The sequence below is a fragment of the Impatiens glandulifera genome, chromosome 8, assembly GCF_907164915.1.
Source record: "Impatiens glandulifera chromosome 8, dImpGla2.1, whole genome shotgun sequence".
Lineage (NCBI taxonomy): Eukaryota > Viridiplantae > Streptophyta > Magnoliopsida > Ericales > Balsaminaceae > Impatiens > Impatiens glandulifera.
Genome location: NC_061869.1, coordinates 15,177,010 through 15,200,716, shown reverse-complemented (window position 1 = coordinate 15,200,716; position 23,707 = coordinate 15,177,010). Strand labels below are relative to the sequence as shown.

Here is a 23,707-nt window from a genome sequence, read left to right as displayed (position 1 = left end):
CATTATGACTTTTAGCGACGGTTTATATCGCCACTAATGATATATTTTCCACTTGATTATTTATTTTAAATAAATGAATTATATTAATAATTTTATAAATGACTTTTTCAATGTTAATTTATTTATTATTATTTAATTAATTTATACTTAATTATATAATATATAAGTACTATTTTTTAAAATTAATTTTTAATTTTACGTCTGAACCCATGACATTTCAAGGAGGCTGGGAATATCCACATCTTGTTGCCGCTATGCTAGACGTATATATAATAATTTGGATATAATCACATATACATGTGATTTTATTGATAAACATTATAAGACATTAATATAAAAAATAATAATAATTTTATAGTATACTAGAATTTCATCTACAAGCAATATTACCAAAAACTCAATAACTGAATCATACAAATAAATAAATAAATGAACATTCATCATTACAGTTATAGAGAGAAATATAGACAAATGTATGATCACCACTTCCAAATGCAACAAAATGAAAATATAGACACAATATCAATACAAACCAAGAAGCCATGAACCGGGACGACGAATCAGACTTGTTAGAGTTTGTGGGCCAGGTTCTTGTTGTACCGACGGGCTTTTCCCGCACGGTATGAATATGTAGACTTAATGAGTTTGACCCCCTTTAACTTATATACCCTATATATACATTATATTTTAGGGTTTAACAACACATAGAGAATGCAACCGCCTTTTCTCTTATCAGTTTTATGTTGGCCACCAAAATTGTACAAACTTCGATATAGTGAATCTTTCTCTTCTACCCATGGGTTTTCACCCATAAAGGGTTTTCCACGTAATTCTTGGTGTTTTTTTTTATTTTTGGTCATGACCACTATGAAGTACGATATTTCGATGTTGGATCGTAACACCAGATTTTTGTTATGGCAAGTAAAGATGCAGGCTATTTTGGCATAGATGGATCTAGAAGATGCGCTATTTGGCGCTAACAAGATGTCGTCTTCGTGGACTGATGAAGAAAAACAACGATCGGATAGTAAGGCTCTATCGCAGATTCATTTGCATCTATCGAATCAGATTCTTCAAGATTGTTTGAATGAAAAATCAGCTGCTGCGCTCTGGCTGAGATTGGAGCAATTGTGTATAACGAAAACTCTGACTAACAAGCTACACTTGAAGCAACGCATGTATTCCCAACATATATCTAACTGTACGTCTTTAGAAAATCACTTGACTGTTTTTAAAGTAGTCTCTGATTTGGAATCTATGGAGGTTAAGTACGATGAAAAAGATTTACATCTGATATTGTTGTGTTCACTACCTCCTTCGTATGCTACTTTTATAGATATTATTCTCTATATTCATGATACTTTGACTTTGGATGAGATTTATGATGCACTGTTCTCGAATGAGAAGATACATAAACTCGTTGTTGGTTTAGATAACATGGTAAAAGGCCTTGTTGTACGAGGCATGCAACAGGCGAGGTATTCTGGCAGCAATAATGGTGGCAGGTCGAATCCAAGAACAAGGATAAGACGTGTAAGTATTACAAGAAGAAGGGCCATATTGTTGTTGAGTGTTATAAGTTACAAAATAAGAATAAGAGGGCTAGTGAGGATCATAAGAGAAATCAGTTAGAGAAATTCGGCGAAGCAGATGTTTCTGAAAAGTACAATGATGGAGAACTCCTCATTGCGTCTAATATTGATTCAAAACAGAGCGACAAATGGATTCTTGATTCTGGCTGAATGTTTCATATGTGTCCTAATCGAGACTGGTTCTCTACATATGAAGTGGTTTCTAGAGGTACCGTTGTGATGGGAAATAATGCATCTTGCAGAATTATTGGTATTGGTACGGTCATAGTTAAGATGTTTGATGACACTATTCGAATACTTGGTGATGTAAGACACATTCCTAACATGAAGAGTAATATAATCTCATTGAGTATTCTTAATTCTAAAGGGTACAGGTACACTAGTGAAGGTGGAGTTATGAAGGTCAGCAAGGGGTCTCTTATTGTGATGAAGAGACTCAGGAAAACTGTAAGTTTATATGTTCTACAAGGCTCTACGATTACATGTGATGTTGTTGTCGCTAGTTCATCTATGCCTAATTTGGATGCTACGAGATTATGGCAATTGAACAAGATAGGGCTTCTTGATGGTTAGAGTATTACAAAGCTGAAGTTTTGTGAACACTATGTTTTTGGTAAGCATAAAAGAGTTAAGTTCTTAGTTGGTATTCATAATACGAAGGGGACGCTATACTACATTCATTCTGATTTGTGGGGTCTTTTAGAGTACCATCTAAAGGTGGTGCGTTCTATATGTTGACTATTATAGATGATTTCTCAAGGAAGGTTTGAGAATTTTTTTTGAAACAAAAGAGTGACGTGTTTCTACCTTCAAATAGTGGAAGTGCATGTTTGAGAAGGAGACAGGGAGTCAAGTGAAGCATCTCCGAACTGATAACGGTTTGGAGTTTTATTCTAATGAGTTTAATACTTTATGTAGAACTGAAGGTATTGTGAGGAATCATACAGTTCAACATAATCCTCAACAGTATGGTGTTGTAGAGAGGATGTATATGACTTTGATGAATAAGGTGCATTGTATGTGCCTTAATGTTGGGCTACCGATGTCGTTTTGGGATGAGACCGCTGCGTATGTATGTTATCTCGTTAATCGCTCTTCTTTGACTGCTATTGATAAAAAACTCCACAGGAGGTATGGACTGGTTTTCCTGCTAGTTATTATGATTTAAGAATTTTTGGATGTCCTGTGTATGCTCATGTTGATAATGGGAAGTTAGAGCCTCATTCGGTGAAGTGTGTGTTCATAAGGTTCAAACAAGGTGTGAAGGGATATAAGTTGTGGTGTCCTGAGACTAGTAAAGTCGTCATCAGCAGATATGTTATTTTTGATGAGACTAACATGCTTCAGGGGTCTCCATCTTCAACTCCATCCGAGGGAAATCAGCAAAAGTCAAGTATTTAGGTGGAGATTGTTATTGGGTTAAAACCTACACTAAAGCAAACTCCAAGGCCAATTCCAGTTTCTGTGGATGGTACTAGCTCTTCAGAAGAACCTCCACAACATTCAATTGCTAAAAATAGGCCTCGTAGAAATATTAGATGCCCTTAGAAATATGTAGAGGCCGATTTAGTTGCGTATGCATTAAATGTGGCAAGAGATTGATTTAGAAGAAGAATCTGTGACCTATTCAGATGCGGTTACCAATGAGAAAACACTGGTATGTGGATGACCTCTATGTATGAAGAAATGGAATCGCTTCACAAGAATGCTACATGGGATCTAGTGAAGCTACCAAAGAGAAAGAAGGTTGTTCGCTGCAAGTGGGTGTATAATAGAAAGGAAGGTATGCTGGGAGTTAAATAAGACAAATATAAAGCCAGACTTGTTGCAAAAGGATATAGTCAAACTCCAGGTGTTGATTTTACTGATGTATTTTCTCTAGTTGAGAAGCACAGTTCTATTCGGGCTTTACTAGGTATTGTGGCTTTCCACGATTTTGAGCTTGAGTAGTTAGATGTAAAAACTGCATTCTTACATGGAGAAATTGAGGAAAACATCTACATGCAACACCTAGAGGGATTAATAGCCTTAAGAAAGGAGGACTACGTATGGCAGTTGGAAAATTCTCTTTATGGTTTGAAATAGTCACCAAGGTAGTGGTATAAGAGATTTGATACATTTATGACCACTCGTGATTTCAGGAGGAGCAATTACGATAGTTGTGTCTACTTTAGAGTATGTGATGATGGGTCATTCGATTACCTGTTGTTGTTGTATGTTGACAATATACTAATTGTCGTCAAGGATCAGAAAGAAGTCAGAAAGGTGAAAGCACAATTGAGTAGCGAGTTTGAGATGAAAGATTTAGGTGCAGCAAAGAAGATGCTTGGAATTGAGATTCTTAAAGATCGATCGGCTGGTAAATTGTACATAAGTCAAAAGTTGTACATCGAGAAAGTTCTTAATAGGTTTAACATGCAAAGTAACAAACCGTTAAGTACTCCATTAACTGCTCATTTTAGACTTTCGACTTCTTTGTCACTACAGTCTGATGATAATTACATGTCGTGAGTGCCATAATCTAGTGTTGTTAGTTCCCTTATGTATGTTATGGTTTGTTCACGACTTGATTTAGCATATGCGGTTAGGTGTTGATTTTACTAATGTATTTTCTCAAGGTTTGAAGCACAATTCTATTCGGGTTTTACTAGATATTGTGGCTTTCCACGATTTTGAGCTTGAATAGTTAGATGTAAAAACGGAATTCTTACACGGAGAACTTAAGGAAGACATCTAATGCAACAACTAGAGGGATTAGTAGCCTTATGAAAGGAGGATTACGTATGTCAACTGAAAATGTCTCTTTATGGTTTGAAACATTCACCGAGGCAGTGATATAAGAGATTTGATACATTTATGACCACTCGTGATTTCAAGAGGAGCAATTACGATAGTTGTGTCTATTTTAGAGTTTGTGATGATGGGTCGTTCGTTTACCTATTATTGTTGTATGTTGACGATATGCTAATTGCCGCCAAGGATCAAAGAGAGGTTAGAAAGGTGAAAGCATAGTTGAGTTGCGAGTTTGAGATGAAAGATTTAAGTGTAACAAAGAAGATTCTTAGAATGGAGATTCTTAGAGATCAATCCGCTGGTAAATTGTACATAAGTCAAAAGAGGTACATCGAGAAAGTTCTTAGTAGGTTTAACATGCAAAGTGCCAAGCCAATAAGTACTCCACTAATTGCTCATTTTAGATTTTCGTCTTCTTGGTCACCACAGTCAGATATTCATGATAATTAAATGTCGTGAGTTCCATACTCTAGTACCGTTGGTTCCCTTATGTATGTTATTGTTTGTTCACGACCTGACTTAGCATATGCGGTTAGTGTTGTTAGTAGATATATGGCAAACCCTGGTAAGAAACATTGGAAAGCAGTTCAGTAGATTCTTAGATATTTATGTTGTTCTACTAATGTTTGTTTACAGTTTGGGAAGAGTAGAGATGGAGTTGTCGGTTACCTTGATTCAGATTACGCTGGAGATCTTGATAAGAAAAGATCGTTGTCTAGTTACATTTTTTGTGTTGGTGGTTGTGCTATTAGTTGGAAGACTATGTTGTAGGCTATAGTTGCTTTGTCTACTATAGAGGTAGAGTACATGGCAATTACAGAAGCTTGAAAAGAAGCAATTTGGATGAAAGACTTGTTTGACGAACTTAGTGAAGATTTATAGACTTCTACGATCTTTTGTGATAGTCAGAATGCTATTTTTCCGACGAAGAATCAGATGTTTCACAAGAGGACTAAGCACATTGATGCACGGTATCATTTTGTGCATGATGTCATTGTCCGTGGTGATGTTGTTGTGAGTAATGTGAGTACACACAATAATCCTGCAGATATAATGACCAAGTCACTTCCTATTACCATGTTTGAACATTGCTTGAACTTGGTTGGTCTTCATTGTTGAGTTATGCCCTTAGGGATTTGGTGGAAGAGATTTGATTTTGTGGTTTTCCTATCAAAAAATGAATTCATGTCAAGGTAGAGATTGTTAGAGTTTGTGTTCTGAATTCTTGTTAGACCGACAGGCTTTGCCTACACGGTATGGACCTTATTAATGGGTTTGACCCCATTTAACTTATATACCATATATATTTATATATATACACTTAATGGGTTTGACACAATGTCTTTTCTCTTCTCGGTTTTATGTTGGCCACCAAAATTGTACAAACTTTGATATAGTGAAACATTCTCTTCTGTCCGTGGTTTTTCACCCGTAAAGGGTTCTTTACATAATTCTTGTTGTTCATTTTTTTTATTATCGATTATTGTGGTTCAATTATAACAATACAGAATCCAGTTTATAAACCTTTCTGAGAAGCCTTCGATTGAGGCAATGTCTTGAATACCTTGTCCCAAAGTGAAGAAGTGATAACTGTTAAATAAACTTAAATTAATAAGGTATTTGGTTTTTTATGTTTAAATTCCTAGAGTAATAATAAGGGGTGAGTGAGATAACCAAGAGTTTTGAGTGGAAGCTATTTAATATGCAGTATGATTTATTTTGTTATTTAAAGAGTCAAGCATATGAAGAGTCTATGCTTTCTTATAAAAAGTTGTAAAAATCCATTTGAGATAAATAACAAGAAAGATATATTTTGGCATCTTGTTATCACAATAACAAACCATTTGGTTTGTATACGGAAATGATGGTTCAAGTGATATCGCTACAGAATATGGGTATACTTAATTTAGTGGAAAAGGTAAATCTGAAACATAATCAATTGAAGACAGAGATGAAGAACTGAAGCTGGCAATCCCTCCGGTCTTTAATTACTGCACTCGAGTATTAGATTCAAAGGAGAAAATAGCTGGTAGGGAATTATACTGGGAAGCAGTCTGCAATGGTGGAAATGAGAAAAGGAGAAGGTTGTAAAGCTGCTGCTTAATTCGATAGAGAAGAATCCATTCGTGGGAGAACCTCATGTGGTTCTAGGTCAAGTGTATGCAGGACAGGGGATATTTGAGGAAGCAGAGATGGAGGCAGAGAAAGGAGTGAGGTTGATGTTGGAATGGGGAAGCCCGTTGGATAAGAGGGTGACTTGGGAAGGTTGGATTGCTTGGGATAGAGTTGTTCTCATGAAGTCTAAAGACAAGTCTTGGCCAAACACTTCTTGGGGTATCCTTAATCTTGGTCTTGTCAATTGAGTAAATTCAATTTCTTTCATGTCTTTCTTCTTGTTCTTCAAGTTCTGTTTTTAATAAAATCATCATCTCTAGAGTTTCACTAATCCTTAGTTGTTGGTTAAGTAATAAATTTGTGTAGATTGTGGCTTGTATTGAGAGAAGCTGCCTATATTGTTTTGTGAACAAATATTTGCTACAACAAAGCAACTTGTAACGAAAAAAATAGAAAAGTCACAATTCTAGCTGGCACTACATCAAAATATACTTTCAGCCCTTATATGCCAACGCATATTAAGGGTGGCTAAAAATTAAAAGAATTTTTTTTTACCAACCTTTATACCTATACCATCATCTTTATTTTTTTATATAAAAAACTTATAATTTAACTATTCTAAATTTTAATATATATATATATTTATGTTTTACTTCTAAAATTTATAAATATTTTATTTCACTATAATATAATAATTAAATTTAAATTTTTTTACAATATTATTATTATTTTTTTATTAACATCCATCTTTTATTTAATTATTATTTAAATTTAATTAAATAAAAAATAAAAATTAATTAATTAAACATTATATTATATTTAAGAATAAAAATTTAACTTATATATTTTTTAAATTAGGAATTAATATACTAGAAAAGCCTAATACTATTTTTATTAGGAATCAATATACATAGAAAAGCCCAATACCAATTCATTTTATGTTTTCCTAACCTAATTAGTGAGACCACCTCATTTTCTAACCTAACCAGTTCAGCTCAGACACTCTTCTTCCCCGCGATTGTTCTCACTCTCCAAAGTCAATTCAAATGGCAGATCAGCTCACCGATGATCAGATCTCCGAATTCAAGGAAGCCTTTAGTCTCTTCGATGACGATAGAGATGGTGAGGTTTTCGGATATCATAGTTCCTTCATCCGCTTGTTTTCTCTCAAATCGATCTGTATGAGTTTATTTCATTGTGCCTATTATTTTCATGCATGGATTCACTTTTTTACTTTCGGCGAGTCCTCTCCTTTGGTAATTTTCTTAGAATACTGATATTGTGGAATGACCATAGGGACTTTCGTTTTTCTTTAGTTAAAATTGAGAATCAGACCTTGATAATTATGTGAGCTAAAGCTAATCTCTTATTTCACTTTAAAAGGCTTGAATTTGATAAACTGATCTTAATATTTTCCTTTTTAGTTAATGTTAACAAGCGGTTTATGTTGCATAATGCATTCTGAAATAAATATTGCTTGAATAGACTAAAGAAAGATACCTAAAATAGTAAGCCAAATCAGTGCATTTTAAGCTCATTAGTTTAGGTTTAAAACTGCACCAGAATGTTGCTGAACCAAATCACGAGTTAGACATATTTCAAACTTTTGATCCAACACTGTTTTAAAAGTAGTATGTTGAAGTATGCAATCTGGAAAGTATGGCTTTGAAACCGATTTTAGGAAGTATATTTTTGTAGATTGTAAATTGTAGCTCGAATTTTGAATAATACAATGTCATTATAACCTTGAAGATGTTAACCTAAATTCTCTAAAACAAACGTGATGTTTCATATAAGACCTCCATATCGGAACTCTGTTTTATTAGTATGTATTGAATCTTTCAATTACAATTTGATCATTAATTTGAGACGACGATAAAGTCAAATTTGAAATAAAGAATTCTACAGACGTTCTTTAGAACTCGGCCTCGGTATGGAATCAACCGTGCACAACGTTGTCCATTAGGGCTTGCCTTGATCTGCGGGTCATGGAAGTTGTTCCCTTTCTAGGTATGTTTCTGAGTTTTTCCCACTAATTTGTTTCATCTGTATTACTAAGTTTGCATATTTCTGGCAACTGTCTTCTTGATGATGTCTATGGAGAAAATAAAAGCTGACTTCAAAAAAATATTGTTTGTTTTTATTGGATTTCTTAAGTAATGTATTTATTTAGTGCAAATGACTTGGTAAGATGTTATGGTGATACTTCTTACTGTAGTTGTTTATTTCAGAAGAAAGAAGGGAATGGTAAGTCTAACTTTGTGGGCTTAATGACCCAAATCAATTCTTTTTTTTAATAATATAAAAAGTTTCATGCATATTTCAAATGGGTTCAGGATTTAAGCTCAGTTGATATTTCATTCACCGTTCCCTTCAAAGGTTCTTGTACTGACAATTGATGCATTTAATGGAACAATTCTGGTAAAAGAATGTTGGTCCATTAAGTTCTACAGACTTTGTTGATTCTATTGGTGAATATCCACTACCTTCTTCCTTTATTATTTTTAAATAATATAAAAAGTTTCATGTATATTATTAAAAGTTAGGTTATCCGAGTAAAAAGAACATTAGAGATATAAATATTTAATTTATCATATTACAGGTTGGATCTCTTTTGGTTCACTAGATGAGTTATTTTACTCATTTTCTCCTTGGGATTCTCAAAAGATTCCTTAAATCAGACAAACAAGATTATGTAATCTAGGTAAGTCCGTAACTTGATTGCTCGGGTTATTATTTATCTTAGACGGAGATGCAAGATAAGAATAGCCATGGAATTGGAGAATATAATTACATATCAGCAATGAAACCTACAAGTGTTGTGTTCACTTTGCTTCTTGTACCTTCTGGTTTCATTTACTGGTCTGAAAGTTGTCTTGGTAAAATTTTGGAAAAAAATATTTTTGTTTTAAGATACAAAACAATTAGTAGTTCCAAATGGGAACATTTTGAAATATCTCAAGCAATTTTTTTCTTTCAAAATGACATAATCAAGTCATCTTTCATCCTTAATCTCTGAGAGTGAGTTGCTGCATTTTCTTGTGGTTTATAGGATCTTCTAACCTTCATTAGTGCCTCAAGTGAGATTACTTTACCTCTCTTAGAAGTTATTTTTAGTGATTCAACTCAGAGTTCTTGAAAGATTGATTGCAGAGATAAGTCTTCAATGCCATAGCACAAGTAATGAATTCTCAAAACTTGATTTAAATATATTAACTCATTGAATTGGGTTAGTTTTCTAATAGCTTCTCCATATATTGGTTGGTTACCAGGTCAAAAACTTGCATCAAACTGTTCTCTGCCTGAACCCAAACATGATGACATCTACACAGGTAATCCCAGGCTTGTCAATATTTCATAAGAAAAAACAGATTATTTCCCAAAATTATCTTTGTATGATGTTAAAAAAATGCAGGAAATGAGCGAGAAATTGTGGTATTGGAGTCAGTAGTATTGCATACTCTGGAAAAAGAAGAAACTTAAAGGTGAACAAGAGCGTGAAGTTTCTGAAAAAAATGGTAAATTAAAATCTTAGAACATAATTATGCACCATTATTATGTGTGATTATTTTAGTAGAGAGATTTTCTAGTGTGTGTGCTCAAGTGTAAAGATTGCTCATATTCAAATTGTCAAATGATAAAAAGTAGTAAAGTTTTAAGAACTTCTCTCTCATGGGAGCTAATTACTTGAAATTTAATGCATTTTATTTAAACAAATAGAACATGAGTGGTAAGTTAACTAAATGAATAACTAATGTTCTTAAATTTATTTAATTATTTAAGTCTTTATTTATTATATATAAAATGTATTGTCTGAATTATTATTTGTGTTTTTTGTAGAAAACAATTTGATTGGCAGGAAATGTCTCCAACATCCAGGTCAATGTCCAAATATAAAAAGGCAATCCAGGTATTCTGTTTTTTGTTTTTCATACTTTTATGTAAATGGCCCCTTTTTCCGTTTTTCACCTTTCGTCGCTTTCATTCCCTCAAGTATAGAAAATGTGGCAAAGCTTCAAACAAAGAAGTTGGGATGTTCACTTCATTAATTTTACTGAACTTTATTGTTGTTTGAAGTTGGGCTGTTCACTTCATTAATTTTACTGAACTTTATTGTTGATTAAATCTAGGGGTTAGGTGGTAGTGAAGACTCATTTTGTAGACAGCGAGCAACAAGCAGAGGAAGTGAGCCTTTATCGGAGAAGCCATTGCACGCTAGCCTCTCTACTTTGAAGCGAGATATGACCAACAAAATGTCTTTTATTGATCCGCTTCCCTACATGCTCGTGCGGGAAAGAAAGGGGAACTCAAGAGTAAGAGTGGCAAGTTTTAGTAGCCTAAGAAACTAAGTACTGTAAAGCTTTTAGATATCTCCTATTTCTATTCAACAATGTATGAATATGTTTGGTTAAGAGGTTGTTGAATATATAAGGCTTTGTTTAATTTTGGTGTTTTTATTTAGTTTATATAAAAAATTAATATAACATCTAAAACAAAAGTAGAAATAAAAATAAAAATAAAATTAAAAAACTATTAAAATATAGTTTAAAAATAAAAAAGACTTTTGGCGACGTTTGAAAGTCATTGCCAACGTTTTTTAAGCGTTGTTAAAACTTCTGTCTTTCGGCAACGCTTGTACCGACGCTTAAATAAGCGTGGTAAAAACTTACGCCCACCCTGCTTTCAACAATGCAAGAGTAAGCGTTGGTAACATTTTTGGCGACGATTTTAAAGGTTGGCAGAAATCTTTTTAAGCGTCGCTGTAGGTCATTTTTGTTGTAATGTGATCTGTGATAGCTTCCATATATCGATGTGGGAACGACAGTTATTAAAGATACCTTGTTTGCGAATCTTCACGAATGCATTCTATATGTCATAATCACATAGTTACTTACTAAAGAACTTAGTCTAACAAGTTCATATATTACAATTCAATGTAGTAAAAGTTAAGAATGATGATTAAAAACTAATCAATTCTTATTGAAAAATAACAAAACAACTAGATGAGAGAAAGGGTTTTATTTGAAAATATGTATCAACTAGATCTAGATTGTATCCAACCTTAGTATGTCTAATATTGATAGAATCTATCTTCTCCAGCTGAGATATAGTCCTTGATTGTGTTTGACAAGGTCTAAAATCTATCTCCAAGAGATTTTGGTGTTTTACATCATAGCAACTACGCCAAATTGCTTATTTAGTTTAATCTTATTATAAAAGTTTCATATATTAATTCAATATTATAATTAAACAACAATAATAGAAGCATATTTACTAAATAGTGTACTTATTCAAGATATTATTAGCTAAACAAGATAACAACATGTTAAGCTTTTGGATGAGGAAAAAGACGAATTGGAAGACCTTTCTCGGGCCTAAACCTATCATCGACAATTAACTTCTCGCTTGGAATCATCGTCTCCCATTTGAATCGCTTCACCAAACAATGCATGAAAATAAGTATTTCTATAGGGGCATACTCTTTGCCAGGGCACATCCTCGGCCCACCACCAAAAGGGACAAAAGTGTAGGGTTGTACCGGTTGCCCATCAAATCTCGAGGCATCAAATTCTTTAGGCTTAGGAAAATATTCTGCACTTTTATGTGTCGAGTTCGCATTCCAATATATCTGCGTGGAATAAAAGAAAAATATAGCTTACAATAAGAAAAAATCTATTATATAAACTAGCTTGAGCATTCAAATCAATTTGAACCGCTCAATCGAGATATAATATGGATGAACGAAAGATCTCAATGGAGTATAACTGATACACTAATAAAAGGTCTTAAAAAGTGTTTAAAGAAGTTATACCAACTTGATTTTACATTTTTGTTTAATAAAAATGTGTTTAAAATTATTACTATATTGATATGTTTTACTTAGATTTTTTTATTAGATGTTTAAAATTATTTTAAAACTTATCGGATATGATTTATTATATATATAAAAATTATTAAACCGACCAAAATATCTGATATATTCGATCCACACGAATATGGAGTCCGATGTAGAATTGATTGAGTGTAACCAATGTAGTAAAGACCCATTAAAGATCTCCCTTAACATAAACACTTTTTTCAAAAACAAGTATCGTTTGAAAACTTTTGAGAGCGGAGTCTTAGTTTGAGTTTGAATTAGAAAACATCAACAAATTTATGAATATATTATTATTTATATAAGTTATCTTTCAAAATATTATCTAATCTAAATCAATTTTCATACTATTAGAAATCCAAACTAACATTCATATCAAAATTTATTTCTAAAAGAGATCATATAAATAATGATAATTTCTCACCTTCAATCCCTTTGGTATTAAAAAGCCTTCATAGATGAAATCAGTCAAGGCCTCCCTAAAGGTGCCTTGAATAGGAGGGGCAAGCCTCATTGCTTCACATGCTACACTCCATGAATATTTCATCTTATTATTAACATCATTCCAAGTCAGCAATTCACCTAAACTCTTTAAATTTGCAATTTCCATTTGCTCTATTTATTTGCATAAAAAAAGAACTATATATTAATCATCAAAAAAAATCATTTCAATTAACATTAATCATGAATCATGATCTATACCTTTATAAACTCTTTCATAAACATCCGGGAGTTTGGCAAGGAACATGACAATGGAAGAACATGCCGAACCGACCGTGTCACTGCCTATAATTAATCCCAGGATCTTTTCCGCGATGTTAGAGTCCTTCACAAAGTTGTCATCTCCAGTAAGCAACATGTGTGATAGTAAATCTTGTGTAGGGGATTTATACGTTCCTTGTTCTAAATCGGTCTTTCTTTGCTTTACGATCGTCGTAAATTCATTAATAATGAAACGGGATGATTTGATGGCACAGTTATACCTTGTGCATGGCAAGTCAATGGGCATCGAAACGGTCCCCCTCAAGACTTGCTCTAAAGGATCTGCTAGCTTTTCAACGAGCTCGGGATCATCAACGTTGATGAACAAGCGACAAGCCAACGCGAGTGAGAAGTTTGTCATAAGTGGAAACACGGTGACTTGTTCCCTATTGTCCCAATGTGAAGCGAAATGTCGTTGCGCGATTATGTCCAAGAAACCGATATAGGGTTCTAGAGTCTTCGGGGTTAAGAAATTGTGAAGCATCTTATTTAGTTTAAGGGATTCTTCGAAATTGGACGTAGAAGGTATTAACTTGGTGATTGTTTTTGGCCACCACAATTGGACAAGCTTATTTTCGTTCGAGAATACAAACTTATTGGCAGCTGCCCCACAGAAGACGACGGCTGGGGATCCAGCCAAGTGTGTTCTAAAGATGAGAGATCGATACTTCTTAATGTTATCGAATATGAACTTCTCGGGATGGCCACTCCAACCAGCTTTCAAAAACTCTAGTGTTTGGCCGACAAAAGGCCATCCCGATGTGCCCGGGGGAAGCGACGGCTTCCCTCGAGTGACAGCGTTCCAATGAGTTACAACTTTCACCAAAATTATTGGGATGACCAAACAGAGAAGAACAACAAGAGAGGCATGGAAGAAGTACATGATGGAGATCAAAACTGTGTTAGCTATGTTTTGAGAGCTATTTGATCTTGTTTCCCTCCCATTTTAATAGATATTTAAAATGTGTTTTTATTGATATTTTAGTTTATAAAATATTTCAGTTGACTATATATGTCTTGATTAATATTGCATGTGCTTTTCATTAATTAAGAATGTCCTTTGATTGGTTAGATTAAGTTTTCAAAAAAAAATATATGTATTAAAAAAATAATTATGTTAGTTGTACTATATTTAATATTCATAATTAACTATACACCTGAACATACCTGAACATATCATTGATTCAGAAACAGATAATGAAGAATTATAAAAGGAAACTTTTTATGTTTAAAATGACAACAACAAGTTTAGTAACATTTATAAAGTTTATAACCTTTTACTTTTGAGTTCAAGAAAAAATAAATGGATGTCATCAATCAATTACTAACATTTTACAATTTATAATATAAAAGTATATATTTTAGTTAACAATTATTACCATTAATACACTTTAAGTAAATAATTGCTAAAATGTCTGTATAAGATGCATATGATACTATATGTTTATGCCAATGCTTTGAAATATTTTAAACATTTTTCACCTAAAGCTTAGAAGAATTTATTTATTTATACTTATTCTCTCTTTAATAATTGTACAATTCAATAATGAGTTAGATTAAAGATGTTCATGGGTAAATGTCTCTCTAAACTGCTACAGATTAGATTTGATTTTTAGATTAAATTAATTGATTTATATTCGATTTAAGTTGATTATGAGTTATTTTAGTAGAGTTCAGTCCGATTTTGACCTGTTATTCGGTTAATTTGATTATCCTAATATGTAGTATATATTATATATATTTCATCTCTATATGTATAATACATATAATCATCATAATCTGCATTAAACTAATACAAAAATCTTCAACATGTTTTCTTTTTAAAGAATAGAAAATAAGCTTTAAAAAATATGTTGAATATTTGTGTAGACTATGCTAGGGTTTTATATGGTGTAGTTTACATAATTAGAAAACTAACTTTGCTGAGATGATAATTTATAGGCTGTTGGTGTGTTGATTAAGCATATCATTGACTTTGGACAGGTACTAATTATTAGGTACTGATTGATCAACATCATTAATTAATTAAACCTAAGTTAAACATTAATAAACAATCAATGCTTATTTCAGCACTTACAACAACTTGACTAGAAGAGTTATATGATATATATTTTGAGGAAAACCAGTTTGTTTTTTTTTTTTTTTGTTTTTTAGTGAAATGTCATGTTCTCTTTTTCTTTTTTCTTTTATTTTAAAAGGGTTCAAAAACTAAGATAAAATGTAAAGATTTGGTTTACCATTTAAAGGGAAACAATGTAATTTGGTGAGTTTCTAATGGCTTTTAGGTTTTAGTCCGGTGGTGTGACATTTTGAAGACCGACAAGACTTTCTTGTAACTCATTATTGTAATTTTTTTTGGAAAAATGGTTAATACAATTTTATTAAAAATTGGGAGGGTCAGAATCATAACTAGATAGACCCTAGTTATGATTAAAGGATGACAATCAACAGATCCTCAAGTATTTGATTAGTAACATTCACACAACCATACAACAAAGGTTATAAACTAATAGATTACAATCAATAGCAGCTCATAATTATTCAAATCAGGGTGTTTATTTCCATATAAATCTACTACATCATGTGGCCTTCTTCTTCTTTCTCTTCCCAAGGAAACCGTGACACCCGAGGCTAACCCTGAGTTATTGAACCCGGGTGCGTTTTCTCCACTCGTTAATCTGGATCCTGAAATGTCAATTGACAGCATTCAAAAGAGGAAAACTGATACACAAGAGAAGAGCACTGAAGGGATATTCTAAAGAAGATTGGAACAATTGAAGACAACGATTTTATGGGAAATACAAGGGTTAGATGGGCCTAAAAGAACAAACAAGTCAGGAAAGATAGCATCCCTGAAACAGTCATCTCCTCAGCTCCTACTACTGCAATTCCTGGCAAAGAAAATACTCAGGCTGATAACAAGGATTCTACTGCTGGTCCAACATGATCAATGAGGAAAAACGAAATAGCAAATTTGACAGGACTGAGAAACCAGATGAAGAAGCTATTTTTCCAAATTAATAAACAAGAGATTACGATGCCACAGGAAAGAAATGATCAGTTGAATGCTCAGTTCAACAGTCACTATCTAAAGAATTGGAATCTTTTCAACAAAGACCAATATGATGAAGTGATCAAGTGGACGGTTGACGCCATGAAGGAAATTTCGAAATGTAATAAAACAAAGGTGTACACAATCATGAGCAACCCAAACAAAACCTGGCAAGAAGGAAAGGTGTGGAATGAAAATGCCATGAGCGATCCAGAAAAGGGAAAATTCCAGATAGACACCTTATTCCCAAAGGTAATTACACTTGATCATCCGCACCGGTTTGAGCTCCCACCAGAAATTGAAGAAAAATGCATAAAGGCATGGGAGTTTGTCATAGTTGGTCATTTTATGAGCAACATGAAGGCACCATTTGTTGAGGTTAAAAGAACGTTGATGGGTCAGTGGGAATCCTCTGGTCTGGAGAGGATCACAATCAATGATCATGGATTCTACTTTCTATCCTTTAGGAATGAAAGCAAAATAAAGTCGATCATAGAGAGCGAGTATACTTTTATCAGGGGAAAAAGATTCAAGTTGTACAAGTGGATCGAGGAACTTAATACTAATCATAGACCGCCTGAACTTGAACAAATCTGGGTGAATCTCAAGAATGTTCCACCACATCTGTGCAACCCAATGGGTCTGGCTTATATTTCAAGCATTATAGGCAAACCACTTATGTTTGACCCAGCAATGGAAGGCTACGAGCGTGCATCTGTGGCCAGAGTTAGTGTTGAAATCCATCCAAGTAGATCTCTTCCAATCAAGCTTGAACTTAAAGATAGACTGAGAAATTTATTTGACATTGGAGTACAATACAAATGGAAATCAAATCGATGTATATGGTGTAGCACTTTCACACACGCTACGAATAAATGTCCAATCAATAATAATCTAAAATCGAAGGCCAATAACAACACTCAAGTAGGCGATAACAATGACATTAACCAGGCCCAGGTTGAGAGAAATGTGAACAGGTCTGAACTTAACAACAATGAACACACTGAGGATGATAAGATGGGCAACCAAAAGTAAGAACATATAAGGGTAAGGAAGAAGATAGGAAAAAGAATGAAGTGGGTAAGGGTACAAGCTGGCCCTACTAACGTTGATCATATTGGTCATGTTTAGGGCACCGGTCCTAGGTATTCTGTTTTCTCAAGAATAGGTCATGTTCAAAACGTCGGTCCTGGTCAGGGTATCAGTCTTGATAAAGCTGGACATAGACACACCGGTCCTAGAGCTTCTCCTAAAGCTACTGTTCCTAGCCATATTGACCATATTAAGCCTGGTCCTGGACTTGCTGATCATGAAACTACTCAAGCTACCGGACTTGCTACTACCGGTCCTGATGAAAAATGTGCAACCATTACTGATCCAGCTATATTGGTCCTGATACTAGCACAAGTCCTATTATTGTGGATGATACTATTTTTGGTCCTAACTCCACCAGTCCCAATACTGATCAAAGAACTAGTCTTGATGTAACTACATGTCCTGGTTCCAAAGTTTCTAGAATTCAAAGATCTATGGGACGGGGAATACTTGGCCCATATGAAATAAGCAAAATTGGGTCTGAAGGCACTCCAATAGGTCGTGAGTCCACTCTTCACAGTTCTAGGAATGCAAGCAAGAACCGAAAAAATAATGTCATTAAAATTCGAAATGACATGATCCTTGGGCTTAGAGCCACCTTTCGAGATGATGAACAAGAGAATCTTGGAACAAGTAATAAAGAAGATCTTGAGAATAGACTGGGAAATCTTGGGTTTTGTGAAATCAAAAGATCAAGTGCAGAAGAAGACAATTTGGTCTTGAATAAGGCAGTGAGCCTTAGTTCTGAAGTAGGGCGAATTAAAATCGATAACAGACATGAATCCAGTAGTGAAGAGGTTCAAAGTCAGAAAAGACCTACTAAAGCAGAACAAGATGAAAATCGAAGACAAAGCAGAAAGATCCTAAATCCAAAAGCCACTAACTCTATCACGGGAGAAGATGAGATCTACATGAGACAACCCTCACTCAATGACAATAGTATTCCATGTAATCAAACTGTAGCCATTGAGGATAGCGAGGCAAGTGATGCTTATGATTTTTCTAATGAAGAGGTCCTGGACAGTCTGGAAAGTCAGGAACCCAACACTTATATTCATTCATGAATATAGTGACATGGAACATAAGGGGACTCAATGACCCTCTAAAATGCAAAGAAATCAGGAGGATCATTGAGAATCAGAAGATCACTATTATGGGTATTCTTGAGACAAAAGTCAAAAATCGGAACGTTGAGAAGGTTAGAAAACTGTGTATTGATAGTAGTTGGGAAATCATTCACAACTCAAATGACAAAACGGGCAGAATCTGGGTTATTTGGGATAACAAAGTTGTTGAGGTCAGGGCTCTCTTTTCGAATGATCAAGCAATCCTGGTGGAGGTCAAAGAGTGAATCACAAGAATCATGTTTAATATTTCTATTGTCTATGGTAGCAACTCAAGCACTGTCAGAAGACTCCTCTGGATTTGTCTCAGAAACTGGATTGGTATTGATAACTCGGGATACGATTGACTTTAATGACTGCATCAAAGATATGGGTTGTATCGAGCCTACCAATTCTGGGAACTTCTTCACTTGGTCTTCTACGAGAGGGAATGAGCAAATTAGAAAAAGTAGAATTGACAGATGTCTAGTAAATGAGAACTAGATTAACCAATTTCCGAGAAGTCAACTTCATGTTTTGAATCAGGGTATATCTGATCACTGTCCGATTAAATTGTTATGAGAAAAGGAAGAAAGGTTCAAAAGGCCCTTTAAAATTTTCAATTTCTGGATGGATAATGATAAATTCAAGGATATTCTCGAAAGCATATGGTCTACAGATGTTAGAGGTTCCAACATGTACATGGTTTCTGAGAAGCTTAAGCTCTTGAAGAATCATCTCCAAAGCTTTGACAAGAAGAAGTTCAGCTATATCTCCAATAGAGTTCTAGCTGCTAAAGAAGAACTAGAAGAGGTTCAAAAAAAATTATTAAAGGATGATAGTGATGACAACTCAATGAAACAGAAAGATATGTGCTTGAAAACTTCAGGAAGCTCAGTCTGCTTGAAGAGAATTTTGTTAGACAAAAATCAAGACAGAGCTGGCTCTCGTTGGGTGACAAAAACACAACTTTCTTCTACAGAAAATACAAGGCTAGAAATATGAGAAACAATGTGTATAGGCTGAAGAATGATAATGGTGAATATGTTCAGGGTCAAAAGAGTGTACAAGATCTGGCTATCGATTTCTATAAGCAGTTTATGGGTACAAGAAAGCAGCATCAAAGTTACCTAAATACCTTGTATCAGATTATTGATAGGAAAATCTCTGCAGAAGATAGTCGCGAGTTGATAAGGGTGGTCACGAAGGTTGAGGTTAAAGAAGCTCTGTTTAGTATCAATGGAAATAAAAGTCCGGGTCCTGATGGGTTTAATGCACAGTTCTTTAAAGACAATTGGTCGGTTGTGGGTAAAGATGTTACTGATGGGGTTCTGGAGTTTTTCAAAAATAGGAAGATGTTAAAGCAATGAAATACAGCGGTTCTAACCTTGATCCCGAAAACTGCAGTACCTGAGAAAGTACAAGATTTCAGACCAATTTCTTGTTGCAATGTGATTTATAAAATCATTTCTAAACGTTTTAAAAATGTAATAGGAAAAATAATAAATCTTAATCAATCTGCATTCATCCCCGGTAGGACAATTTCTCATAATATTCTTCTCATACAGAGCCTATGAAAAAGTTACGGGAAAAAGAAAATATCCCCGAGAGTGGCTTTCAAAATAGATATCAAGAAAGTTTTCGACTTTGTTAGATGGGAAGCCATTCGAGACTTTTTGGTTGTTTTTGCCTTTCCTATGATTTTTATCGATTGGATTATGCAATGCGTTTCATCATCCTACTTTATTGTTAGTGTCAATAGAGTCCACGGAGGCTATTTCAATGGTGAAAACGGGGTAAGGCAATGGGACCCCCTCTCTTCTTACCTTTTCGTAGCTATCATTGCGATCTTTGAGAGCATCTTCACGATGTTCCGAAATAATCGTTCATACATCTTTCACCCATTCTGTGAGGTAGAGGAGGTAACACATTTATGCTTTGCTGACGATTTGTTTATTCTAGCGCACGTAGACGTTGATTCCATTAAAACTATTAGGGTTGCACTGACGTTCTTTTCTGAGGTAACATGTTTAACTATTAATGAAAACAAAAGTGTGGCATTTTATGGAGGCGTGAAAGACGAAAAAAAGTAGGACATATTCAACATCATGGGCATCAAGGAAGGCAACTTTCCCATAAGGTACTTAGGAATTCCGTTAACTGCGAAGCAGATCGAGATCTCACACTACAAACCGCTGATTGAAAAGGTAAAAAACACGATATATGACTGGGCAGCGAAGAACCTTTCTTATGCAGGGAGGATCGAACTTATCAAAACCGTGGTTATGGGCATAGTTGGCTACTGGGCGCAGCAAATGATCATTCCGAAGAAGGTAATGAAGGAACTCGACATGCTGATGAGAAAGTTTATCTGGGGTTGTAGTGGAAGAGGAGGAAAGAAAGTCAAATGGACCTCTCTCTACAAACCGAAGGACGAGAGAGGCATCGACTTGAAGAACTGTATCGAGTGGAACAAAGCTCTAACCTTCAAGCATTTGTGGGCTTTGGAGCGCAATCAGGAGTCACTATGGATCAAATGGGTGCATACGAGGTTTATGAAACACGAAATCAGCATCTGGACCTGCAAAATTCACGAAGGTATGAGCTGGTCTTTGAAAAAGATTCTTAAACTAATAAGTGATATTGCAGATCTTTATGACATCCGACTAGGGGACGGGAAAAGCACTTTATTCTGGCATGACCCCTGGTTCGAAAACTAGCCTATCATCGACAAGGAGGAGTTTCAAAATACACTATTAGAAGGGAATGCACAAAAGCGAAAATCAGAGACATCAAATACGGGAATTGGAACTTGCTCTTGAGAAGAATTCCAGAAGGAAAGATGATACTTGATCATATAAGTAACATACAACTACACGACAGACCGGATATTTATGAATGGAAAACTGAGGACAATGGAAAGCTGGTATTGAAGAAAATATGGGAGGTAATCCGAGAAAAAGCGCAGAAAGTATAATAGGCTCCTCTTGTATGGTCAACGAAGATTATCCCTCGACACCAGTTCATCCTATGGCTCGCCTTCTGGGAAAGACTTAGCACTCGTGATCGTATCAATAAGTATATGAGCATCCCGGACACGAGCTGTCTTTTATGCATAGGAAATGAAGAAACCATAAATCACCTATTCGAGAGATGTTGTATTGCTTCGGAGCTTTGGGACAGATTCTATAAAATCATGGAGCTGATTAGTTTCACGAGAAAATGGAATGAAATCAAAGAAGCAGCACTACTCAAAGCCAAGGGAAATAGATTTGCAACAAGCATGTTCAAGTGCAGCTTTGGAGCAGTGGTGTATAACATTTAGCAAGAACGGAATGCAATAGTATATGGCAGAACCCGCAGGAGCGTTGACGAGTTATGGAAAGATATTATATCGGATTGCAGCGCCCTCGCGAGAACGTGGAGAGGAATTCCAAGCACGGAGCAGAACTGGAATATCTGCAGGAACTGGAGTTTACCGTTTTTTAAACTCACTAGAATTGAAAGCATTGTAAACAGATAATTCATTTACGTTTTAAGCTTTTTAGCTTTTATTCAGAATGTTACGACTTCAAAATCATTCTAGGACTGTCTAGAATGATCTCTTAAACTCGTGGTTTTTTCCCGTTTTGGGGAATTTTTAATGAAATGACGCTAAGTCGTTTTTCCCAAAAAAAAAGGAGATTGAATTGAAGAAGATGAAATTTGCTAATTCTGATTGTGTGTCTTTCTATGAACGAACACATACTAATTTGATAGAAAATATTATTTTCAGGATTTCAGGATTCTTATATTTATTGTTCTCAACTTCAGTTTCAGGATTCTTGTATTTGTTTCCTTCAACTTCATTTATGTTATCCTCTACAACAACCTTGGTAACCTCTACTTCAGCTTTAGTATTTTGAGTATTCTCCTCTATGGTTTTCTGTATTATACCTTAACTTGTTTGAAAATCAACTTTCTTCCTCTTCTTCATTCTAAACTCACCAAATTACATTGCATCACTTTAAATGGTAAACTCAATCTTTACATTTTATCTTAGTTTATGTCATCCTAAGGTGCTGCTAAATGAAAGAATCTTATCAATGTCTATGAATGATAAATCATAGATCGAACCGCCGAATCTGAAAAATTGGGTGTTATCATATAGCTTTATATCGGCTAAGTTCAAAAGTTGGAGATAAGCGGACTCAAACCGCTGACATCCGCCGCAGGGTAAACCACCGTCTCTCAAGTCCCCTCGACTGATTCTACCATAGAGGCCAACGATAGACAATAACTCTCCCCGAACAAAACTTACAACTTTCATCGTATCGTGCTCTCCAAATAGCAACTCTTCTCAAAATCCCACTCAAAGGAGCTGGAAACCCATTCTAACTAAGGATCCTTGTAGTTTCGGAGGATCCAACTACAAGAGAACGAGGAACGGAGAACTTTCCTCCCTTTTCCGCCCGACTCTTTGGTCTTAAGAATGCTGGTTTTAAGAATGAGTGATTTCCCTTCTCCGACCCTATTTTTATTTTTAGTTTTTAGAAATTAAAATTTGAAAATATTTTTGTTTTGAAAAAAAAAGGATGATAACAATACTTTTAGGCTTTGGAATCTTTCCATAAAGTTAAAATTATTTATAAGAGAAAAACACATTTCCTTCTTTAGAAGACAAATTCTCACCTTCCAATTCCCATTATGTAGTAGATATACTATTACCCCATTCCATTCATCTGAAAATCTTGGTTCAAATTCTTCGTTATTGAATAAAAGATGCCTCTTCTTTGTATTTATTGTGATTTTTTTCAAAACAATTTCGATATATATATATAAAAGACATGTCAAAACTATATTAAATTGGTCAAAAACATATTAAAATAATAAAATATATATTAAACGATCATATTGTCTGTTAAACGGATAAAAACGTGTGTCAAAATTAGTTAAATAGATCAAAGTGTATTAAATAGATAAAACGTGACGTGTTAAACAAATTAAAATTGTGTTAAAATAGTAAAAACATGTTAAATATGTAAAAAAATGTATTTATAGATAAAAAAAAATTTGTTAATAAATAAAATACATGAAAACATTTAACATATACTAGATTCAACCATACCCAAACCACATTGGCTCATGAAAGAGATGGAGATGGAGTTTGGTATTCTGATAAATCCATAAATAATTTTTAACTGTATTTCTGGTTACAACTGGTATGAACAAATGTAGTAAATGATTTTTAATCGATAAATAGTTTTTAACTTTATTTCTGGTTACAACTGGTATGAACAAATGGTTACAACTGGTATGAACAAATGGTTTTTAATTTATA

General features: G+C 34.4%; 1 protein-coding gene and 1 long non-coding RNA gene across 2 annotated transcripts; one reads left to right on the top strand and one right to left on the bottom strand.

Annotated features, from left to right (window-relative positions):
• Positions 1-7,798: 7,798 nt before the first annotated feature.
• LOC124912679 lies at positions 7,799-10,148 on the top strand. Its single transcript, XR_007096710.1, has 4 exons — positions 7,799-8,510; positions 9,103-9,204; positions 9,773-9,832; positions 9,916-10,148. It is a non-coding gene; the product is annotated as an uncharacterized LOC124912679 (long non-coding RNA).
• A 1,678-nt stretch (positions 10,149-11,826) lies between these two features.
• Positions 11,827-14,020, bottom strand: LOC124913068 (beta-amyrin 28-monooxygenase-like). The gene is made up of 3 exons (XM_047453692.1): positions 13,078-14,020; positions 12,800-12,990; positions 11,827-12,129 (listed from the first exon to the last, which is right to left on the bottom strand). The coding sequence occupies exons 1-3, from the start codon at positions 14,018-14,020 to the stop codon at positions 11,827-11,829; spliced, it is 1,437 nt and encodes a 478-aa protein (XP_047309648.1).
• Between the last annotated feature and the right edge of the window lie 9,687 nt (positions 14,021-23,707).